This window comes from Geotrypetes seraphini, chromosome 8 (assembly GCF_902459505.1).
Source record: "Geotrypetes seraphini chromosome 8, aGeoSer1.1, whole genome shotgun sequence".
Taxonomy (NCBI): domain Eukaryota; kingdom Metazoa; phylum Chordata; class Amphibia; order Gymnophiona; family Dermophiidae; genus Geotrypetes; species Geotrypetes seraphini.
Window position 1 is genome coordinate 96356992 of NC_047091.1, and position 21542 is coordinate 96378533.

Below are 21542 nucleotides of genomic sequence, written 5' to 3' on the forward strand. Positions count from 1 at the left end.
TAGCACTTCTCAAACAATCCTGATGAGGATCTGTTTCATAAACTGCCTCGTCAAGGGATTCAGAAGACTCTTCAACTAATCCCACACATTATGTCAGCACAATCTGAGGCCAAGATTTTCTTAAAAAAGTTTAACGCCATTGCTAAACTGTTTTCCAGCGGTTTAGCGGCAGATTATCAAGACAGATTATCTCTGTCTTTAGCGAGGTTTCTATAAATCTCCAACACTGACATGCAAATGGGCTCTTCAGCACTGAAATGAGCCCTCCAGTGGATTCTTAAAAAATGCCAAGCCATTTTTAAAAAGTAACGTCTGCTTTCGGCGACTAAAAAAAGCGAATGGTCCAGGGGTGCCGGTCAGTGTCAAGAGACTGCTAGAAACTCATCTGTGTTGTGATACAGCAGAAGAAGTGCCCACTCTCTCCTGCTGCCCTGAATAGTAGTGACCCCCGTCTCTGCTGCACTTCTCCTCCTTACCTGAACAAGATGAGCCGGTGATGGACATCCTCCTTGCAGCTGCTGCTGCGTCTAAACTGGGTATTCCCCTCCACAATGCATCTTGGAATGCACCAGGAAGGGGCCTGAGGCTCTGATTGGCCCAAGGTGTTTAAGGCTCCTCCTATGGGAGGGGCCTTAAACAACTTGGGACAATTAGAGCCTCAGGTCCCTCCCGGATGCATCAGGAAGGCTCCTATGGCTCCGATTGGCCTGGACACCACATAGGCGAGGTCTTAGGCATCCGGGCCAATCAGAGCCTTATGACTCTTCCTGATGCATCCAGGGAGGGGCAAGAGGCCCTGATTGGCCCAAGTTGTTTAAGGCCCCTCCCATAGGAGCCTTAAACACCCTGGGCCAATCAGAGCCTCAGGCCCCTCCCTGGTGCATCCCAAGATGCATTGTGGAGGGGAATACCCAGTTTAGATGTAGCAGCAGCAGCTGCAAGGAGGATGTCCATCACCGGCTCATCTTGTTCAGGTAAGGAGGAGGAGGAGTGTAGCACCCTTTGGCCAATCAGAGCCTCAAACCCCTCTCTGGTGCATCCCAAGATGCATTGTGGAGGGGAATACCCAGTTTAGACGCAGCAGCAACAGCAGCTGCAAGGAGGATGTCCATCACCGGCTCATCTTGTTCAGGTAATGAAGAGGAGGAGTGTAGCATCCTTTGGCCAATCAGAGCCTCAAACCCCTCTCTGGTGCATCCCAAGATGCACCGGGGAAGGGAATACTCAGTTTAGACAACGCAGCAGCAGCAGCTGCAAGGAGGATGTCCTTCTCCGGCTCATCTGTTCAAGTAAAGGGGAAGGGGTGTGGCAGAGACAGGGGTCACTACTAATCAGAGTGGGCATCTCTCCTGCTGCTGTGGAGGGAGAGGCACATTTGGGCAGGATTTTTTTTTAATTATTTTTTTTATTTAGTGCAGCAGGAGAGAGTGGGTATCTCTCCTGCTGCCGGGGGCCATGTTTGGGTCATCCTATTTGCATGGGCTATTTTTAAAGAATGTCTTGGGTTTTTAGATTCGGTATCGAACAGCTGCGTTAGCAGACCATCACTTTTTAATGCTGGTTTTTGAAAATCATGGCCTGAATCCCTTGATAAGGAAGCTTGTGAAACAGGTCCTCTCATCCGGATTGTTTGAGATAAGTGCAACTAGCAATTTTGAGCATGTTATTAATAATCCATCCCCTGACAGAAGAGAAGGAAAAGAAGAACACACCAGGGAACGCCTATTTTTTCTATGGAATAAAAGGCCCCAATAGGTGCCTAGATTAGTGCAGCTAGATGATTTAGGTGCCTAACAATTTATTTTAATTGGCACTGATAACTGAAAGCAGAATTAAAAAAAATTTTTTTTAAAAACAAAAAAAATTAGTCGGTAAGCGCCTACAACTTCGATGTAAGCTTCTAAGCTAGTGCTGCCCAATTTGCTAATTCACTTCAGTGAATCGATTCAAATTAATCCGCTTTCTTAAAAAATCAGACTCGAGTCCTGACATACTTTCGGGTCAATTAAAGCAGCAGCGGCAGCAGCAATGGCCACAGTAGTGGCTGGACTGCAGAGGAAGTGATCTGATTAGGCTGCTCCGGGCCTGCTCCGCCAGAGCCTTCCCCCTGCCATCTCACTGATGACAAAGCAGAGGGAAGACTTGGCAGGGCAGGCTAGAAGCAGCCTGTTCACCATGCTGCCTCTGCTCGCCAGCCACTGCTGTTTTGGGAGACACAGAGGTATATCATAGAGAATGACATGGGGACAATTTTTTCCCCATCCCCACGGGAATTCATTTTCCCATCCTGTCCCAGTGAACTCTTTTCCTATCCCTGCCCCATTTCTGTCCTCATCTACACAAGCCTCAAATACTTTTGAAATCATAAGTGTTTGAGGCTTATGCAGTTAAAGCAGAGCTTACAGGAATGGGACAGGGACAGCAATAAAACTCACGGGGATGGGACGGGAAAATAGAGCTCCTACGGGGATGTGGAAAAATTTGTCCCTGTGTCATTCTCTAGTATAATAATACCTTCTATTGACAAGTGGAATTCATTAATAACTTCCTAAAAATAGGTTAATGCTAAATCGAGAAATTCATATAAATGAAATTGAACTAGAAACCTTGGATCTCAAATGCCCGCTGTTATTTTATCTTTAGAACAAGTCTTGGCTAATAACTTTCTTGCGCGCTATCATTGGTCCATTTGTCTCTTTTGTTCACTTTTTAAATTATTTTATGTAAAAACTTTTTCTTTATATAATTCATTTTTTTACCCTTATCTTAGATTTTTATTATTATTGTTATAGTACATAGTTGGGGTGTAGTTTCTCTACCCGACCGTCTGGAAACAATATAGCTTACGACAGAAAATCTCTGTTTTGCTCTCACTCTAAACAAAGAGCTTCTTCAGGAAATGAGCGTTTTGTGTTTGCTAGTACTGTCCATTTTTCAGTGCCTCCTCGGTATGTTCTAACCTTTAATGGTGATTTAGAAGATTCCCATTCTCTCCGAGTACTGCACCAGACATCCAGTATGCATGTATAAGATTTTTGTTACCGACATACATCACCTTACACTTATCCATGTTAAACCTCATTTGCCAAGTCGCAGCCATTTCTTGAGTTTGTTTATGTCACGTTGCAGGTCTTCGCAATCCTTCTGTGTCTTCACTACTCTGCAAATTTAATCACCTAACTCATCTTACCAATTTCCAGGTCATTTATAAATATGTTGAAGAGCACGGGTCCAAGCACCAAACCTTGCGACACTCCACTCATGATGCTTTTCCAGTCCGAGTATTGTCCATTTACCCTCACTCTCTGTTTCCTATCCGCCAACCAGTTTTTAATCCACGTGAGTATTTCACCCTCGATTCCATGGCTCGCAATTTTTTGAAGTAGTCGTTCATGTGGGACCTTGTCAAACGCCTTCTGAAAATCCAGTTACACAATGTCAACCGGGTCACCTTTGTCTATCTGCCTGTTTACTCCCTCAAAGAAGTGCAGTAAGATGAAGTATAATCGAGTATCTCCCAGAGCCCAAGTCTCACTCTGGCAGGGGTTCTATGGCTGCAATATCCAAAAGTCTGTGGACAGCCCGCAGGAGAATCCAGAAAATACTCAGTCAGAGGACAGAGAAACTCCAATTTGTAGCCATCTCCAAGGATCTCCAGAACCCAGCAGTCAGAGGTGATGGCCTGCCAATCTGCAAGATAGGCCGACAACCTCCCACTGATGCGCGGAGGAGATGGCGGCCTGGCGTAAGAATGATCTCTTAGTGGGAGTCGCCAGCCAACTTGCCGCCGACTGCTGATGTTGAGACCCATTGAAGCGCGGTCTGACAGACAAAGAAGACCGTGGAAGAACTCGAGTACTGACAAGAATGCCAGAAGGGACAAAAATTAAACTGCCCAGAACTCCTAGATTGGCTGGACCTGTTCACAGACAATGCCTCGGGCCTGTGATCCCACACACTAGCCATAAAGTCATCCAGACCCTGGCCAAACTGTCCCTTAAAGGGTAACCAGCTCAATGTTGCTTTTGAAGAGGAATCACCAGACTACTGCCGGATCCAGAGCATTCTGCGAGCTGAAACAGAATAGGCGCCAAACTTGGCGAAAACTTTCATGATATCATACAAGGCATCCACCATGTAATCCACTCCAGAGATGAGAACATCCAAATCATGGAACACCACAGTGTCAGGATCATGGCACTGCTTGGAATGGCACACCTGAGCCATGAATGAGGTCAATGCCACCTTAACGTAAGTCGTGGATGAATCAAACAGACGCTTAAGGATGAAATCCAAGCATCGATCCTGAACATCCTTCAGGACCATCCCCCATCGCTGGGGACAGATGTGCGCTTGGTGACCTGGACCATTGAAGAATCCACCTTCAGGGAAGTAAAGCCCCTTATTAAAGCCATCCGCCATGGGATAAAGCCGCTCCATGGCTCGAGCACATTTCAAGGGACACTCGGAAATCTTCCAGATATATGTAAGAATCTGAACAGGACACGATCAGGAAAAGAGGCAGATTGTGGTCTCTGGTCACTCATGAGAGAACATTCAGCAGGGACCAGCTATTCCGTCTGCAGCTTCAATTCCTGCAGAGATTAAATCCACAAGGTGTGTGGGTTTGAAGAATCTGCACACAGTGAGGTCCTATCTCAAATCACGGGTTCCGCATAGATCCAGATCCTGGAGATCCACCAGATTCGCCACATCAGTGACCGCTGCAGAGTTGCCCTGCCAAAGCAGAGGTATGGAAAGAGGGTCCGGAGCAACTGTAGACACCGCTGCCTTTCTCATCGGTATCCCCGCAGGAAGGCAAGAAGACAGACCCTGTTCTACCTGAGCAGGGGTCCCTGTGACTGGCATAGAGGCCAGTGGAACGGAAACAAGTAGAGACTTTTTAACTAAGCATGCATGATAAAACATATTCATAAATTCTGGGCGGAAACCATCCTCTGCAGCAGGAGCCAACCTCTGCACCTCAGATTTGGAATGCTTGGAAGATATGTGAAGTTTATCGCCAGAGCCATGCTTACGTTTTGCCGAAACACTACCAGCGCTCTCCCCAGGGCACCCTAATGCCATTTTTGCAGATGTCAGGGCAGAAGGCTCATGAAGACCCTGGAGACCAAAGGCACCGCATGAAGGCAAACCTGCCCCACTCACGGGCCACAGTGCACATGAAACAGGGCTGCGCATCTGACAGCAATCCACCACAAATGAGGCATGAATCCATGACATCCTGTCATGGGGGGTCATCTATGTGGTTTTCTTTCAAAAATGAAGCTGGCAAGTATAAAAATAACTTTAAAATCAAATCAGTAAAAATCCTAGATGGTCACCGAGGGACAGTTTTGAGTAAAAATAGTCCGGGAAAACCAGAGAGAACCCTCAAAAAGAACATAAGAATTGTCGCTGCTGGGTCAGATTAGTGATCCATCATGCCCAGCAGTTCGCTGGTAGGGGGGGGGAAGGCATACAGGGAAACCACCTAAAAACTCCTTTTTAAAGACCCCCCAAAATCTCTGATTCAAGCTGTTAGCTTCTTCTCATAGAAACATGTGTTGAAACACTGTAGCTTCTACTCACTGTGACAAGTGCTGAATGCACAGAGCTGAATAAGCTCACATGGAGATCCTTTGCCTCAGTGAACTGGAAATCTGGATTTCAAGCCTTCTGACTGCCCGGCCAGCCTAACCACCATGGCCGGAGACCTCTGCCATCTTCGGTCACGCCATGCAGATGCCTGGCAGAAGAACGCAGTCTGGCTCTGATCTTGGTTTCGCCTCCATGGAAATGTTCAGTCTGCGTTCTACCCACTAGCGGACAAACCTGGGGTGTGCAAGCTCCCAAGGGAACGGTCCCCAAGCCCCGATCTAATGAGCAGGCTGTCCAGGGGGCTTACTGACAAGCAGGACCCCCCAGAAGCAGACCTTTCCAAAGGTCAGTGATCACCCGCAGTCAAGGATGTCCCCGCAGGGAACCTCCACAGTACAAGGGCAAAAACCATGAACGAAAAATACTGAAATACCACAAAATTAAACACTAGCAAAAAAGATAAGCTCCTACAGCCTGCCTGGCCTGTAGGAAGAAGAACTGGTAAGCTGAGGAGCATGCACAATGATGAGATATGAGGAGGAGGGGTTAAAGCCTCTGATGTTTTGAGGCTTCCTACAGATCCTGGCAGATAGACAAATAAAACAAAAAACTGTGGATACAGATGTTCTGGAGATAATATAAAAACATAAAATTCAATTAAAAAAGTACAATGATAAAAAAAAAGTGATAAAAATCCAACCATACCCTACACGGTCCGTGTTTCGGCGAACACACCTTCCTCAGGGGTCCAATGGTTTGCAAACTCACATATAAAGAATTGGACTGAAAACAGTCTATTGTCTTTAAACATGTGAGCAAAGAACACCGCAGATAAGCTGAAGTAGCAAAAAAAAAAATGCTATGTTTAAAGACAATAGACTGTTTTCTGTCAAATTCTTTATATGTGAGTTTGCAAACCATTGGACCCCTGAGGAAGGCGTGTTCGCCGAAACACGGACCATGTAGGGTCCGGTTGGATTTTTATCACTGTATTTTTTATCATTGTACTTTTTTAATTGAATTTTCATGTTTTTATATGTCAGTGTATAATAAACTATCTCCAGAACATCTGTATCCAGTTTTTTGTTTTGGTTTCATCGGTTAATTGTTTTCACTGCAGATCATTGGGTCTTCCCATTTTTCTTTGTTGGAATAGGCAAGTAACCCATTGGTCCCAGAATAAAGTGGGATTGTACAAGAATTTCTGTTTCCAAACCATAAAAAAAATTTGAAAGGGTGACAATTTTAGAGTGATTCGGAGGTGATTGCTGCAGTATTTCAATAACCAGATATCAGAAGGTTTACAGAAACTTCAGACGCGATGTGCCTAGTGTGTTGAAATTAGGGGTAAATATGTGGAATAACTAAGTTTCATAGTTCCATGTCCTTCCCTTCTTGATTGGGCCAAGAACTTTACAGTACCCTACCACCACCACCACTCCCTTAATGCATGTTAATCAGTCATGCACATTAAACCTAGAACCTAAATTACTTATATTCACCTGTAAATTGAAACATTTAATAGACTTGTGAAGCATTAATTCGGTTGTTAATGCAGCTGTGTATTAGCAGCAAACCGGTGCATGCAAAACCATCAGCTAGAAATGGGGGGGAGGGCATAAGAAAATGTGTGCATTTGACCCATGAGGCTAAGTGGGGGAGGAATTAAACATGTCATCATTGACCACTCCAAATAAGATTTCAAAACATGAAGATTCAAGAAGTTCCATTAGAAAACTGACATACAAGGGCTCATTTACAGTTAACATGTTCTAGCACAGTGGTCACAAACTCAAACCCTTTGCAGGGCCACATTTTGGTTTTGTAGGTACTTGGAGGGCTTCAGAAAAAAAATACCGTATTTGCCGGCGTATAAGACGACTGGGCATATAAGACGACCCCCCAACTTTTACAGTTAAAATATAGAGTTTGTTATATACTCGCCGTATAAGACTACCCCTTCTTCCGCACACCTTCTGCACAACCTTCTGCCTGCCTGTCCCCCCCTTGAAGGTCTGCACCCCCCGAAGGCCTGCACCCCCCCGAAGGCCTGTTCCCCCCCCTTGTAGGCCTGTCCCCCCTTGAAGTCCTGCCTGCCTGCCTTTCCCCCCCTTGAAGGCCTGTCTCCCCCTTGAAGGCCTGCACCCCCCCTTGAATGCCTGCACTCCCTTGAAAGTCTGCACCCCCCCCGAAGGCCTGTCCCCCCCTTGAAGGCCTGTCCCACCCCCTTGTAGGCCTGTCCCCCCCTTATAGGCCTGTCTCCCCCTTGAAGGTCTGCCCCCCCCCAAAGGCCTACACCCCCCCTGAAGGCCTGCCTGCCCCCCCCCTTGAAGGCCTGCACCCCTTGAAGGTCTGCACCCTCACCCCCGAAGGCCTGTCCCCCCTTGAAGGCCTGCCTGCCTGTCACCCCCTCCCCCTTGAAAGCCTGCCTGCCTGCCCGCCCGCCCCACCCTGAAGGACCGCTCGCCCCCCTGGCCTCCCCGCACCACCTATGAAGCAGCCGCAGCAGGATCGCGAAGTCAGCGTCAGCGATCCCTGCGCTGCTTCCTGCGCCACGGTCCTGCCCCTCCTCTGACGTCAGAGGAGGGGCGGGATCGCTGACGCTGACTTCGCGATCCTGCTGCGGACTGCTTCACAGGTGGTGCAGGAAGGTCAGTGGGGCGAGCGGTCCTTCGGGGGTGGGGGGGGATTGAACGGCAAGGCCGGGAGCACCCCCTTAGGGCTGGCACCCGGGGCACTCCGCCCCCCCCTTGGTACGCCACTGCATGTAAACAGTACCCGGCGTATAAGACGACCCCCGACTTTGGGGAGGATTTTAAGGTACTGAAAAGTCGTCTTATACGCCGGCAAATACGGTAGTTAATGTCTTATTTAAAAAAATGACAATTTAGCATAAAGTAAAACTCTTTATAGTTTATAAAACTTTCCTTTTGGCTAAATCTTAATAATATTGTCAATTATAGCTAAAGAGACATATGATCAAGAAATTGTTTTATTTTACTTTTGTGATTATGATAAACATATCGAGGGCCTCAAAATAGTACCTAGTGGGCCACGAGTTTGAGACTACTGTTCTAGCACCATTATCATATGCTATTTGAGGGCAATGGAAGAAAGAGAATCTGAACCATTATTCAGTTGTCCACTGAATTAAATACATCTAAAATCTTCTTTTCTTGCTGTGCAGGTTTGTCCTCACTGGACTTTGAGCTCCATGGAACAGATGTTGCCTCTTAATTATGTCTATGTTTGCAATCATGAATTGGTATTCAGCTACCAATGTCTTACAGAAGCAACTGAAAATTCAACAACAATAAAAAAAGCTATATAGTTTTATTTCTATATTCAAAAAAATTATACAGTAAAATTTTAGCACAGTGAAATACATAAAATAAATACAGAGAAACAGATATTAAAAGACATAACACATATATGGAAAAAATATCTATTGAACAAGGGTTCAAAAAACAAAACGGTAGTCAATCTTAAGACATAAAATACCTGAGAAAAGGCAAGTAATTCATCATCTTTTAGACAAAGAGGCAATGAATTCTAGTAGGTAGGCCCAACTATAGAACACACATGCCCAAAGAATGGCCTTTTTAATGAAGAATACAAAAGAATTCTTCACTGGCTTAATGCACAGTCCCAGGTGGTTGACAGACAAGAGTCAACTCATGTAATACATTGAACAAAGCATTGCCAGTTCAGCAACACATAACATAAGACTTGCCATACTGGGACAGACCAAAGGTCCATAAAGCCTAGTATCCTGTTTCCAACAGTGGCCGACCCAGGTCTCAAGTATCTACCTAGATCCCAAGTAGTAAAACAGATTTCATGCTGCTTCTGACAAAATTTTAATCCCCTCCTATATGTGCCTCCTTTTCATATCTCTCTTTACTACTGAATATTGTATTTCTTTCTCTTACCCTCCCCCTTATATGTATCAATTTGTCTTGTGATTACCTTTTATTATATATTTTGAATCTTATATTTATGTACTCCCCTTAGATTATTAAAATTAACTTGAAACTTGAATAATGGCCTATGGACTTCTCTTTTAGGAAATTATCCAAACCTTTTGTAAACCCTGCAAAGCTAACTGATTTCACCGCATTCTCCGGCAATGAATTACAAATTGTCTGGAGAAATATTTTCTCCGGTCTGTTTTAAATCTACTACTTAGTAGCTTCATCTTCAAAAAGATATAAACAGGATGGAGTTGAAAGGCTACTAAAATGGTCAGTGGTTTTCGTCATAAGGCGAATGGGGGTAGACTTAAAGATCTCAATAGGTATACTTTGAGGGAAAGGCGGAAAAGGAGAGATATGATAAGAGATGTTTAAATATGTACATGGCATAAATGTGTATGAGGCATGTCCCTTTCATTTGAAAGAAAGCTCCGTAATGAGAGGGCATAGGATGAAGTTAAAAGATGATAGGCTCAGGAGTAATTTCTAAGAAAATACTTTTTTTTACAGAAGTTGCGTGGAATAGGCTCCCGGTAGAGGTGTTGGAGACTAAGACTGTGTTTAAATTCAAGAAAATGTGGGACAGGCATGTGGGATTTCTTAGGGAGAGGAGGAGATAGTGGATGCTGTGTATGGGCAGACTAGATGAGCTATTTAGCATTTATCTGCCATCAATTTTTATGTTTCTATATTTCATCGCTGGTCCCCTAGTCCTAGTATTTTTGGAAAGAGTAAATAAGTAATTCACATCAACCTTTCCACTCAGTATTTTATAGACCTTCAGCAAATCAACCCTTGAGCCATCTCTTCTCCAAGCTGAAGAGCCCTAGATGCTTTAGCCTTCACTCATAGGGAAGTCATACCATCATTTTATCATTTTCATCATCCTTCTCTGTACTTTTTCTAATTCCACTATATATTTTTTGAGATATGGTGACCAGAACTGCACACAATATTCGAGGTGTGGCCGTATCATAGAGCGATACTAGGGCATTATAACATTTTCATCTTTATTTTCCATTCCTTTCCTGATAATTCCTAACATTCTATTTACTTTCTTAGCCGCTGCCATACATTGAGCTGAGGGTTTCAACGTATCCTCAATAATGACACCTAAATCCTTTTCCTGGGCAGTGACTCCTAATGTGGAAACCTGAATCATGTAGCTATAGTTTGGGTTCCTCTCTACCACATGCATCACTATGCACTTGCTTACATTAAACATTGTCGGCCATTCTGATGCCCAGTCTCCCAATCCTTTTGTGATTTAACAACTTTTGTGTCACCAGCAATTTTAATTATCTCATGAGTTATTCCCATCTCTAATCTGTTAAAAAACAGTGGCCCTAGCACAGACCCTCTGGGGAACCCTCTATCTACCCTTCTCCATTGAGAATATTGACCATTTAAATCTACTTAATTTTCTGCCTTTCAACCAGTTCTTAATTCATAATAAAAATTATCTCCTATCCCATAACTTTCAAATATCCTCAGAAATCTTTCATGAGGTACTTTGTCAAATGCCTTTTGAAAATCTAAATATATGATATCAACCGGTTCATCTTTATCTACATGTTCATTCACCCTTCAAAGAAATGCAGTAGATTGGTGAGGCAAGATTTCCATTGACTAAATTAATGTTTGCTTTCTCTCATTAATCTACCAGAAAAAAGGAGATGACTGTCCTGGGCATGTGCTTAGATAGTTGTTTGACAATAGAAAACCAAATATTAAAAATAATCAGGGTGGGATTCATGTAACTTCAAATGCTTTATAGATTGAAGCCAATATTACCAGCTTATGATTTCCGTACTGTGGTTCAGACATTGATCTTGAGTAGGGTGGATTATTGTAATTCACTATACTTAGGAGTTGTGAAAGGGAAGTTGAGGGCTTTGCAAATGCTTATCTAATCTAATCCTTAGGTTTGTATACCGCATCATCTCCATGTTCGTAGAGCTCAACGCGGTTTACAGTAGGAGAAATAGGAAGGAACTACAACAGAGGGTGAGAGGTAGAAGTGTGAAGAAAATTTAGAGGACTTGGAATGCCAAGATATAAGAGTTTCCTTGATTCCTAAATTGGAGGGAGACTTGCATTTTTTGAGAAAAGCCAGGTTTTCAGATGTTTGCGGAAAACTTAGAGAGAGCTCAAGTTCTGAAGAGGGGAGGTAAGGTTGTTCCAGAGCTCAGTGATTTTGAAGTGGAGGGAGGTCCCTAGCTTTCCTGTGTGGGAAATGCCTTTTAGCGAGGGGAAGGATAGTTTTAATTTGTGGGAGGATCTGGTGGTATTAGGGTTTGAGGAATTCCAAGAAAGAGGGATAAAGGGAGGGAGGATACCATATAGGATTTTGAAAGTTAAACAGGCGCATTTATAGTGGACCCTGACGATTATCGGAAGCCAATGGAGCTTGGCCAGGAGCAGGGAGATATGGTCAAATTTACTTTTAGCGAAGATGAGCTTGGCCGCGGCATTCTGAATCCGTTGAAGTCTGTGGAGGTTTTTCTTAGTTAGGCTTAAGTATATAGAGTTGCAATAGTCCAATCTGGAGAGGATGATGGATTGGATAAGGAGAGTAAAATGTTTTTGATGGAAGCAGGATCTAACTTTCCTCAGCATGTGAAGGCTGAAAAAGCATTTTTTTACCAAGGATTGGAGGTGGTCATTGAAGGACAATGTGGAATCAATGATGATGCCCAAGACCTTGCTCAAGAACTCAAGCTGCAGAGAGGAGCCAGAGGGTAGTGGGATGGAGGTGGGTAGGTGATCTAGTTTTGGACCGAGCCAAAGAAGTCTTGTTTTGGACTCGTTCAATTTCATTTGCACAGTGTGGGCCCGGGATTGTAGGTTCATTATACAAGAGGATATGTTCTGAGACAGTTGCTTATCAACTCCGCTGCAAGATTAATCACAGGGGTTCCAAGGAGTACCCATATAACTCCTGTGTTGAAGAAACTACACTGGTTACCTATGCAACAAAGAGTGCAATTTAAGATTGTTGCGATTATACATCAGACATTATATCATGCTTCCCCAAAGATCTTACAAGAATTCTTTGAGATCTATAAACCAAGAAGAGAACTTAGAGATGTAAATGGGATGAAATTAAGTTTGGAGAGTAGAATGTCGACTATGCATGTTAGGATCAGAGCATCAATGATTTCTGTGGCTGACGTAGAACTATGGAATGCCTTGCCTGGTATCCTGCGATTCTGTATGGGGAAGATGAATTTTAAGAAAATGTTGAAAACTCAATTATTTGCCAATGCCTTCTTATGCTAAGGTATATTTCAGTTGATAATTGCCTTTTAGAATTTATTTTTGACAGCAATGTATGATTTAAAGCTTGCTTGTATTTCTGAATTGAATGAATTTGTGCACTATCCCTGTTTATAACAGGGATGATTAATGATGTTGTTTAGACATGTCTATGTTGTATGGGATAATAGTAGGGAAACAAGATTTTATATATGTGATATAGAAACCGAATAGTTGTATGCGGTATATAAATTTTAAAATAAATATATAATAATAGTCTCTACCATTTTGCCAGGCACCGACGTCAGACTCACCGGTCTATAATTTCCCAGATTGCCTCTGGAATCCTTTTTAAAAATCAGCATCACATTGGCCATCCTCCAGTCTTCTGGTACCATGCTGGATTTTAGAGAAAAATTACAAAATTACCAATAGCTCTGCAAGTTCATTTTTCAATTCTATCAGCACTCTGGAATGTATACCATCCAGACCAGGTGATTTGCTACTGTTCAATTTGTTAAATTGATCCATTACATCTTCCAGTGATAGAGAGGTTTGTTTGAGTTTCTCTGATTCATCAGAATTGAATACATGTCTGGCACCAGTAACTCCCCCACATTTTTCTCGGTGAAGACAGAAGCAAAGAATTCATTTAATCTCAATCTCTCCACTTTGGCCTTGTCTTCCCTGAGAACCCTTTTATCCTTCAGTCATCTAGTTGTCCAACCGATTCTCTTCCCGGTTTCTTGCTTTTAATATACCTAAAAAAGATTTTACTGTGCGTTTTTGCTTCCAGCATAATTTTTTTTTTCAAGATCTCTCTGCCTTCCTTATTAGCACCTTGCATTTGGACTTGCCGTTCCATGTGCTGTTTACAATTATTTTCAATTGGCTCCTTCTTCCACTTTCTGAATGATTCTCTTTTGGCTCTAATAGCTTCCTTCACCTCACTCATTAACCATGTCGGTTGGTCTTCCTTCCTCCTTTTTAAATACATAGAATATATAGGCTGGGCTTCCAGGATGGTATTTTTCAATAATATCAACACTTAATGTAAATTTTTGACCTTTGCAGCTGCTCCTCTAAGTTTCTTTTTTACCATTCTTCTCATGTTATCATAGTCTCCTTTTTTAAAAAATGCTGTTGCATTGGATTTCCTGTGTGAACTTATTCCAGGGATTATATCAAATCTAATCAAGTTATGACCACTGTTATCAATCGACCCCAACACATTACCTCCTGCACCAATTCATGTGCTCCACTAAGAACTAGGTCTAAAACTGCTTCACCTCTTGTCGGCTCTAGAACCAGCTGCTCCATAAAGCAATTCTTGATGTCATCAAGGAATTTTATCTCCCTAGAATGCCCTGTTACATTTACCCAGTCAATATCAGGATAGTTGAAGTCATCCATTATTTGCTAGCCTCCCTAGATTTCTGATAACATTTCAGCATCTGTCTGCTCATCCTGGTCAGGTGGACGGTAGTACACTCCTATCACTATCTTTTCCCCCTTTACACATGGAATTTCTACCCATAGGGATTCCAAGGTATGTTTCTGCTCCTGTAGAATTTTCAGTCCATTCGATTCAAGGCCCTCCTTAACATATAACGCTACGTCTCCACCAATTCAATCATATGTCATATGGAGTTTGCATCTCCATATGACACTGTCCCATTGATTATCTTCCTTCCACCAGGTCTCAGAGATGCCTATTATATATTTTAACTCTTCCATCTCGTTTCTTAGGCTTCTGGCATTTGCATACAGACATTTCAAACAATGTTTATCATATCTATTTACAATTTGCTCAGCAACTGGCATGGATAATTTGAAATCTTCAAAATCAGCTTGCTCTATATTTAAGGAAACCTGGTCTACCATGGTCTGTATTGCAATCTCACTATCGGATGCTCTGTCTTCCCTTTTATAATGACATCTTTTAAAGACACCTTGTTCCGAACCATGCTCTCCTGTTAAAAGTGGCAATCGGTATAATGATGGTCACTGTCAATCATTTTCTGGGGCACCAGGAAAGCAGTTTTAATAGATTCGGTGACCTCACAAACCCCTAATATTCATAGAAAAATTAATGTTTGAAGCTTTTCTTAATCTACATGTTTCTTATAAACCTGTAATAACAATGCCAGCAGTGCACCCTACCTGAAAATATTGACAGCACAGCATAAACACCAATATCAGGCACAGTACCAGCAGAATGGAACAAAGTTCAGGAATCTAGATCAGTAGTTCTCAAACTTGTCCTGGGGGTCCACCAGCTAGTCAAGTTTTCAGGATCCTAATGACTATGCAAGTGTTACAGTAATCACTGTGGACAATCTGAAAACCTAACTAGCAGGTGGTTCCCGAGGACATACCTGACAACCATTGATCTAGGAGGGAATATATGAGGCCAGTAGGCTATTGCATAGCCTAAACATCTTTTGATCCATTCTGACTTGATGAATCCTTTCAGCAAGCATAAAATATTAAACAATTTCATTTTCATTTATAAGTTCCATTTAAAAAAAGGATTATTTTTCACAGATTTTGCTCTCCCTGACATCAACCAAACCACCACCTCTGTTAAATTAAATAATGATTTATCAGCAACTAAATGTCAAACCACCATCCCAAGCAACATTTAATTCAAGACTCCTGGTTACAGGAGGTTTTTACAGTAACACTGTAGAAATAAGGGACTAAGAAAAAAAAAACCCCCAAAACAACCCTGTGACTAGTTTTTCAGAACTCCTCATATTGTTTCTTCACTGACCTGATGAAGGAAGCATTGCTCTCAGAAACTAATCATAGATGTACTGTATTAGTCCAACCAAGAGAAATAAACTACAGCATGTTTGTTGAATATTTGTGTATATCCAAGTGGACTAATGTTGTAACCACAGTATTTTGTCCAAGAGGGACTGGCAGAAATTTAAAAAGGCTGATTTCGCAAGTATTCTTATTACCTCAATTTCTTTTGAGATTCAGTAACACTCAGAAGAATAAAGGATATCTGAAAAGGATAAACTTGAGCTATACTTGGTTCACGGATGTCTTAGTTCAGAAGCACATAATTCTATCCGGAGTTATTTACGAAGCATCAACTTATTGAACACACAAATAAGTATTGAGAATGGTTAAATTCAATTATTTTCTTCCTAAGACAAGAAGCATTATAATAATAGAACAATCCGTAACATGCTTCATAGACCTACAGTTTGTCTTGCACATGATTTCCATACAGTACATTCAAACTTCTTGTGATGAGTGCAGAGTATTCTTGTCCAAAAGCCTTAGACATGCAAGGTGTACAAGCATGTCAAATGTTTCTAGATATCCAGAAATACCTGTTTTGGGTCCCATGTCCATCAGAAGAATTACAGAACTAGGTTTAAAAGTGCTCAGAGAACGGCAGCTAGGCACAAATAGCTAAAGGTTAGTGAAAAAAAGGACACAAACTTCTACGGAAAAGCCCACCCAAATACCAGGCTCTCAAATGCGGCGGTGAAAATTTTTCTTCAGTACAGCACTGCACTATAGTAAGGCACTAAACCACAATGGCTGCTATATCTACAATCAAGCACTTGATAGTGCATCAGCATGTGGAAAAACTAGTCATTTTATGACAAACTACTGTCTACTACACACCTATACAGAAAATACATTTATTTTTAATATCAGAAGTCTATACTTAAGACTGACAAGGAGCTCATCCTGCAATCAAAAGGGAGGGGAGTGGAAAGCAATGAAAGTTCATCAGGAAGCCTTCGAGACTAGTAGGTTTGCGGGAAATAAATTCCAGAAAAGTGATGGAAAGGCAGCAAAGGCAACATATGAAAGTTATTTATCGATCAGTCCGGACCAAGGCTGCTCTGTAATGTGTTCTGTAGAGCTTGTACTACTCAGTCCAGCGAATGAATCGGTTAGGTGCTAGGCCGAGCGCTGCTGCTGGAAAGTGTTTCCGCCTGGGAAACACCAGTTGCTTCACAAGTGCAAGAACTGGCGAATTATAAAACACCCGTCACCATCTAAAGCTCCACCGGAACGAGGTGCACAAAAAGTCAAAGGGCAAAGCGTTTATCCGGAACCTGCGGAGAGAAAAACGTGCAGCGAGGCCTGGCGGAGGCCCAGCCGATCCCCGGCCTGGAGTAGAACGGTTGAGCCCAGCTCTGCACTTAATGGGCGCCAGGGAGCGGAGCTGCTTTCCGAGCTCCAGCCAGCGCCAGAGGGCAGCTCCATAGGGATCCCCACCGAGACGGGACCCTGCACCCACACCAAGAGGGGGAGAAATCCCGCAGAGAGAGGAGCACGGGGTGATGAGGGAATGTCCCAGGGACCGAGGCAGGAGGTGGTGGGGAGGGCCGTGCCAGATAGCAAGGAACCGAGCCAGATCCCAGGGGGCCCAGGCAGGATGTGGGGAAGGCCAAATCCCAGTAACAGGGACCGAGGGTGGAAGTGGCGGCAAGGGCCAGTTAGCAAGGAATCGAGGCAGAAGAAAGATGGTGGTGGAAAAGATCCCAGGGAACAAAGTAGAAGGTGGGGGGATCTTGGGGGAGAGCTAGAACCCAGGGGCATGAGATGGAAGTGGTGGGGAGGAATGGATCCCAGCGGGCTGAGGAAGATGGTGGTGGAGAAGACGAAATCCCAGGGACTGAGGCAGAAGGGGACACACCATGAGCAAGAAGTGTAGATTATGAGAGGGCCAGATCCTAGGGACTAAGGCACAATGTAAAAGTGGTGGGGAAAGACAGATCCCAGGGGCTGAGGTAGTAAAGGATGGTGGAGAGGAACAGATTCCAGGAGGCCAAGGCATGAGATGGTAGTGGGAAAAGAGAGGATTTCAAAGGGCTGAGGAGAACTTGGTGGGGAAGGACAGGTATCAAGGGGGTCTAAGACAGAAGGAGGGGGAGGCAGATACTGGGAAACTGAGGCATGAGGTGATAGTGGGAAAGGCAGGAAGCCAAGGCATGAAGTGGTCGTGGGAAAAGCCAGGTACTGGGAAGCTGGGAAGGATCAGATCTCAGGAGACAAGTTATAATAAGGTGATGGACAAATGGAGGTGCTGGGAGAGCTACAGGTACCAAGGACTCAGGCAGGTGATGGTTGTGGAGGGAATGACCAAGGCTTTGGCAATAAGTGGTAGTAAAAGAGCAGACTCAGGAATTTAAGCAGGAGACAGCAGTGAAGGCCAGATCCTAGCCACAGAGGCATGTCAACAGAACAGCCAAAAGGCAGTAAATGACAGGTTTTCCCCCTCTCCATCACCCCCCTCTTAACCTGCACCCCGACAGTCCCTCATCATCCTCACAGCATCTCCTCATCATACTCCCACAGGTCCCTCATCCCACTCCAGGCCTTACCTAGAGCTCCCTGACAATTCCAGCACCCTCATAACCTCCTCCTCCTCAGAGTATCCTGACAGTGTCTCTCCTTCTCCATTCCAACCCCTCCCTTTTCTTAAAAGTCTCTCTTTCCTGCCTCTTCTGGTGCCCCATGGAAGCTCATCTCCTTCACTTCACTGTTCCTCTTTTTTTCTCTCTTCATGCCTTGGTGCCCTGCCAGTCCCTTCTCCTCCACCTAACATCTCCTCGTCCTCCCAAGCCCTTGTCTCCTCTTTAGGGTTTCCCGACAGTCCTGCTTCAATTTTTCAGGGTTCCTCATAACTTCTCCCTCCTGGGGCCTCCTAGTAATTCCTCTTCTCTTCCAGGGTCCCTCCTCTACCTGCCCTCTCCAGAACCTCCAGATAGTACCTCTCATTGTCTTCTTAGGCTCCCCAACTAATGGTTTCCCTCCCTTCCCCCAAAGCTTCCTATCAGTCTATCTCCTCCTCTTCTTGGTCTCCTTATCCCCTCTCCTTTCCCCCTAAAGCTTCCTGTCTTTCTCCTCTTCTTGGGGCTCTCATCTCTTCGTCTTTTCCTCCCCAAAGCTTCCAGTCAATCCCAATCCCTCTCCTCCTGGGTATCTCACCCCCTCCCTCTACCACAACCCCCTCTATTACTCACGTTGTTTTGGAGATCGATGGCCTGCAGCAGCCGTTCCTTCATCTGCTGCGGGGTTGCCGGAGCCGCTGTCATTGCCTGCTGCCGGGACGGAGCGGGGCGGCCGGCCGGCGGGGTTCGTCCCGGGTGGGTCGGCGGGGGCCGCGAGTCACTGGCCGTCGCAGGGCTGGAGCTGCTGCCGCTGGGAGCGGAGCCACATGTTCCTCCCCCCCCACGGTCGGCGGAGAACGGGGGACCGGGAGGGAGCTCGGGGAAGGGGAAAGCTGCAGCGTCTCCCCCGCGGGCCTCGCGAGCACAAACCGAACTGCTCCGCACCGCCCGCGGGACGCTGGGAAAGCAGGAGGGGGAGGAGCAGCGAGGGCACGCTTTGTGACGTCAACACCCCCGCCGGCGCGCGAACGCCTCTCTAAGCAGGTGTTTGTTACGTGCGTGCGTAAGACTATGCATATCCGTATTTTCTGGGCTTGTTGTCGGTTCGTTTGTACGTCTTGGGGGAGGGAAGGTTAGTAGGAGTAGTAGTGTATGTCCTGGTGATTTTTGTTAGCAACTCTTCTTTAAATTCGTTTTGAATGACAATTTTAACTAGGAGCTTTACATTTTCTGATTTACAGATTTCAAAACTTGGAAGATTCTTTAATGAAGTTAGATTGCATTATCCTTTTTTTAGGCGTTTAATATGTAGCCAAAAAAGAAGTGGAGCCTGGAGCACAGACAGGCAGAAGCAAGAGTAGAGGAGCTGGAGTAAGGGGTAGGTTGATTGTTTTCTTTTCTGCTTTAGTTCATCCCCTCTCTTTCGTCTTTCGTACAGGCTGTTTAGAAGAGAGAGAGCCTGGAACAGAGCACTCCTGTTGCTCAGAAGTTTATAGAGAAGTTCTGGAAATTTCAGATGTGCAGAAGAAGAGGAGTTTTTAGGAATTGTGAAAAAGAAAGAAAGAGGGAGAACTGGTCAAGGAGAAGAAAAGCTTGGAGTGCAAAGGAAAAGCATTTTTGAGAAGGAATTTTATTACAGGACTCCCAGTTCCTGCCATCAGCTCCAATACCTCAGCCCCATAGTCATGCCAGAAAATACCACATATTGCACTAGTTTCCGTATGAAGTCACTTGTCAGAGGATGTAGGATAACACTGTAAATATGCCAGGATTTACTGCACCAATACAGCTACTAATGCAGTATCTCTCAGATTGATTGCCACAAAGTGTAGTTACTTACCTGTAACGTAGGTTCTCCATGGACAGCAGGATAGTCAGCCACATATGGGGGGTGTTGTCCCAACAGCTCCCAATTTGCGAACAAGCTCTCCAATAGCTCAGAGAGAATTTTTTTCTCTCTCTCTCTCTCTGAGCACGTGCAGTGCCCGGGCCCCACTGGGCATGCCCGAGCCCTACCCATTTCCCCCTGCTTCCCCCTAATCCCCAGGATGTTCCTAGCTGTGGCCGGGTCGGCCTTATGGGGAGGCAAGTGGGTTGTGTGGCTGACTATCCTGCTGTCCACGGAGAACCTACGTTACAGGTAAGTAACTACACTTTCTCCTAGGACAAGCAAGATGAGTCAGCCACATACGGGGGACTCCTTAGCCGAGGGATGTACCGACTGGACCTGTGCCTTAGTACTCTGTGCATCCCTCGCCTGGCTGTGGAGGCCGAGCCGGGCAGGGTAAACAGGCGAAGCAGGTGAAGTTGTGGAAACAAGGTTTTTGATAAAGTGCTGTGTTAACTGAGCAATAATACTCACAGAACAGTGAAACTGGTCAATAACAATCAATGAACAGTGAGAAACCAACTGGTCAACAGTGACAATTCGTACTTGCATGTGACAATTCATACTTGCATATTCAACATTCAGTCTAGACAGGTAGTGCTGGAAGACCTACTTAATCAATATCTATAACACCTTACTTGATCAGTGTTTGTCAATATTTATAACACCCTACTTGATCAGTGTTTGTCAAGGCTGTGCTAGTGATTGCTGTCCCTCTTGGGAATGCATTTGGAGCGTGGAATGCTATGTCGAGGCAGTAGTGCTTGGTGAAGGTGTGCATGGAGGACCAAGTGGCTGCATCGCAGATGTCCCCTATTGGTGTGTGGTGCAGATGAGCCGTTGTGGTGGCTATGGCTCTGAGCTGGTGGGCGTGGGCTCCCACCTGCGGTTCACGCTGCGCTCTTCTATAGGTGAAGGGGATGCACTGGGATATCCAGCGCGAGAGCCTGCGTTTGGTGGTCGGCAGTCCTGGTCTGTTTTTGTCGTAGGAGATGAACAATTGAGGCTTGTCTGGTCTGTTGCATAGTCAGGGCCCACACACAGTCCAGGAGGTGTTGCTGAGATGGCTGTGTGCCTCCCTGTGGGGGGATGTAGACTGCAGGGAGGATGATAGACTGGTTGATGTGGCACGCTGAAGCCACCTTCGGCAAGAATCGGGGGTGGGTTTTGAGTACCGCCCTGTTCTCATGGAGGAGTGGGTCGGGAGGTGATGGACCAGGGCCTGGATCTCACCGATACATCTGGCCGACGCGATGGAGGTCAGGGTTTTCCCGGCAAGGAATACGGGATCTGCCTCCCCCAAAGGTTTGAGGGGGTCGAGGTGAGCTGATGCGGCACCAAGTTGAGGTACCATCCGGGCAGTGGTGATCTGACCGGTGGGTGCAGATTGGACAGTCCTTTCATGAAATTTTGTGATTACTTGATGCCTCGACACCGGTTTGTTGTCTA

The 21542-nt window shown here is 44.9% G+C and overlaps 1 protein-coding gene across 3 annotated transcripts in view; it reads right to left on the reverse strand.

Annotated features, from left to right (window-relative positions):
- Positions 1 to 19246, reverse strand: part of MED26 (mediator complex subunit 26) — a 146113-nt gene extending 126867 nt beyond the window's left edge. For 2 of the 3 annotated variants that reach the window (XM_033956320.1, XM_033956322.1), the window contains exon 1: positions 18839 to 19246. In XM_033956320.1, the coding sequence (XP_033812211.1) occupies positions 18839 to 18910 (72 nt within the window). In that variant the 5' untranslated portion in view covers positions 18911 to 19246. The remainder of the gene's footprint in view (positions 1 to 18838) is intronic. The other variant, XM_033956321.1, reaches the window with a different exon arrangement.
- Between the last annotated feature and the right edge of the window lie 2296 nt (positions 19247 to 21542).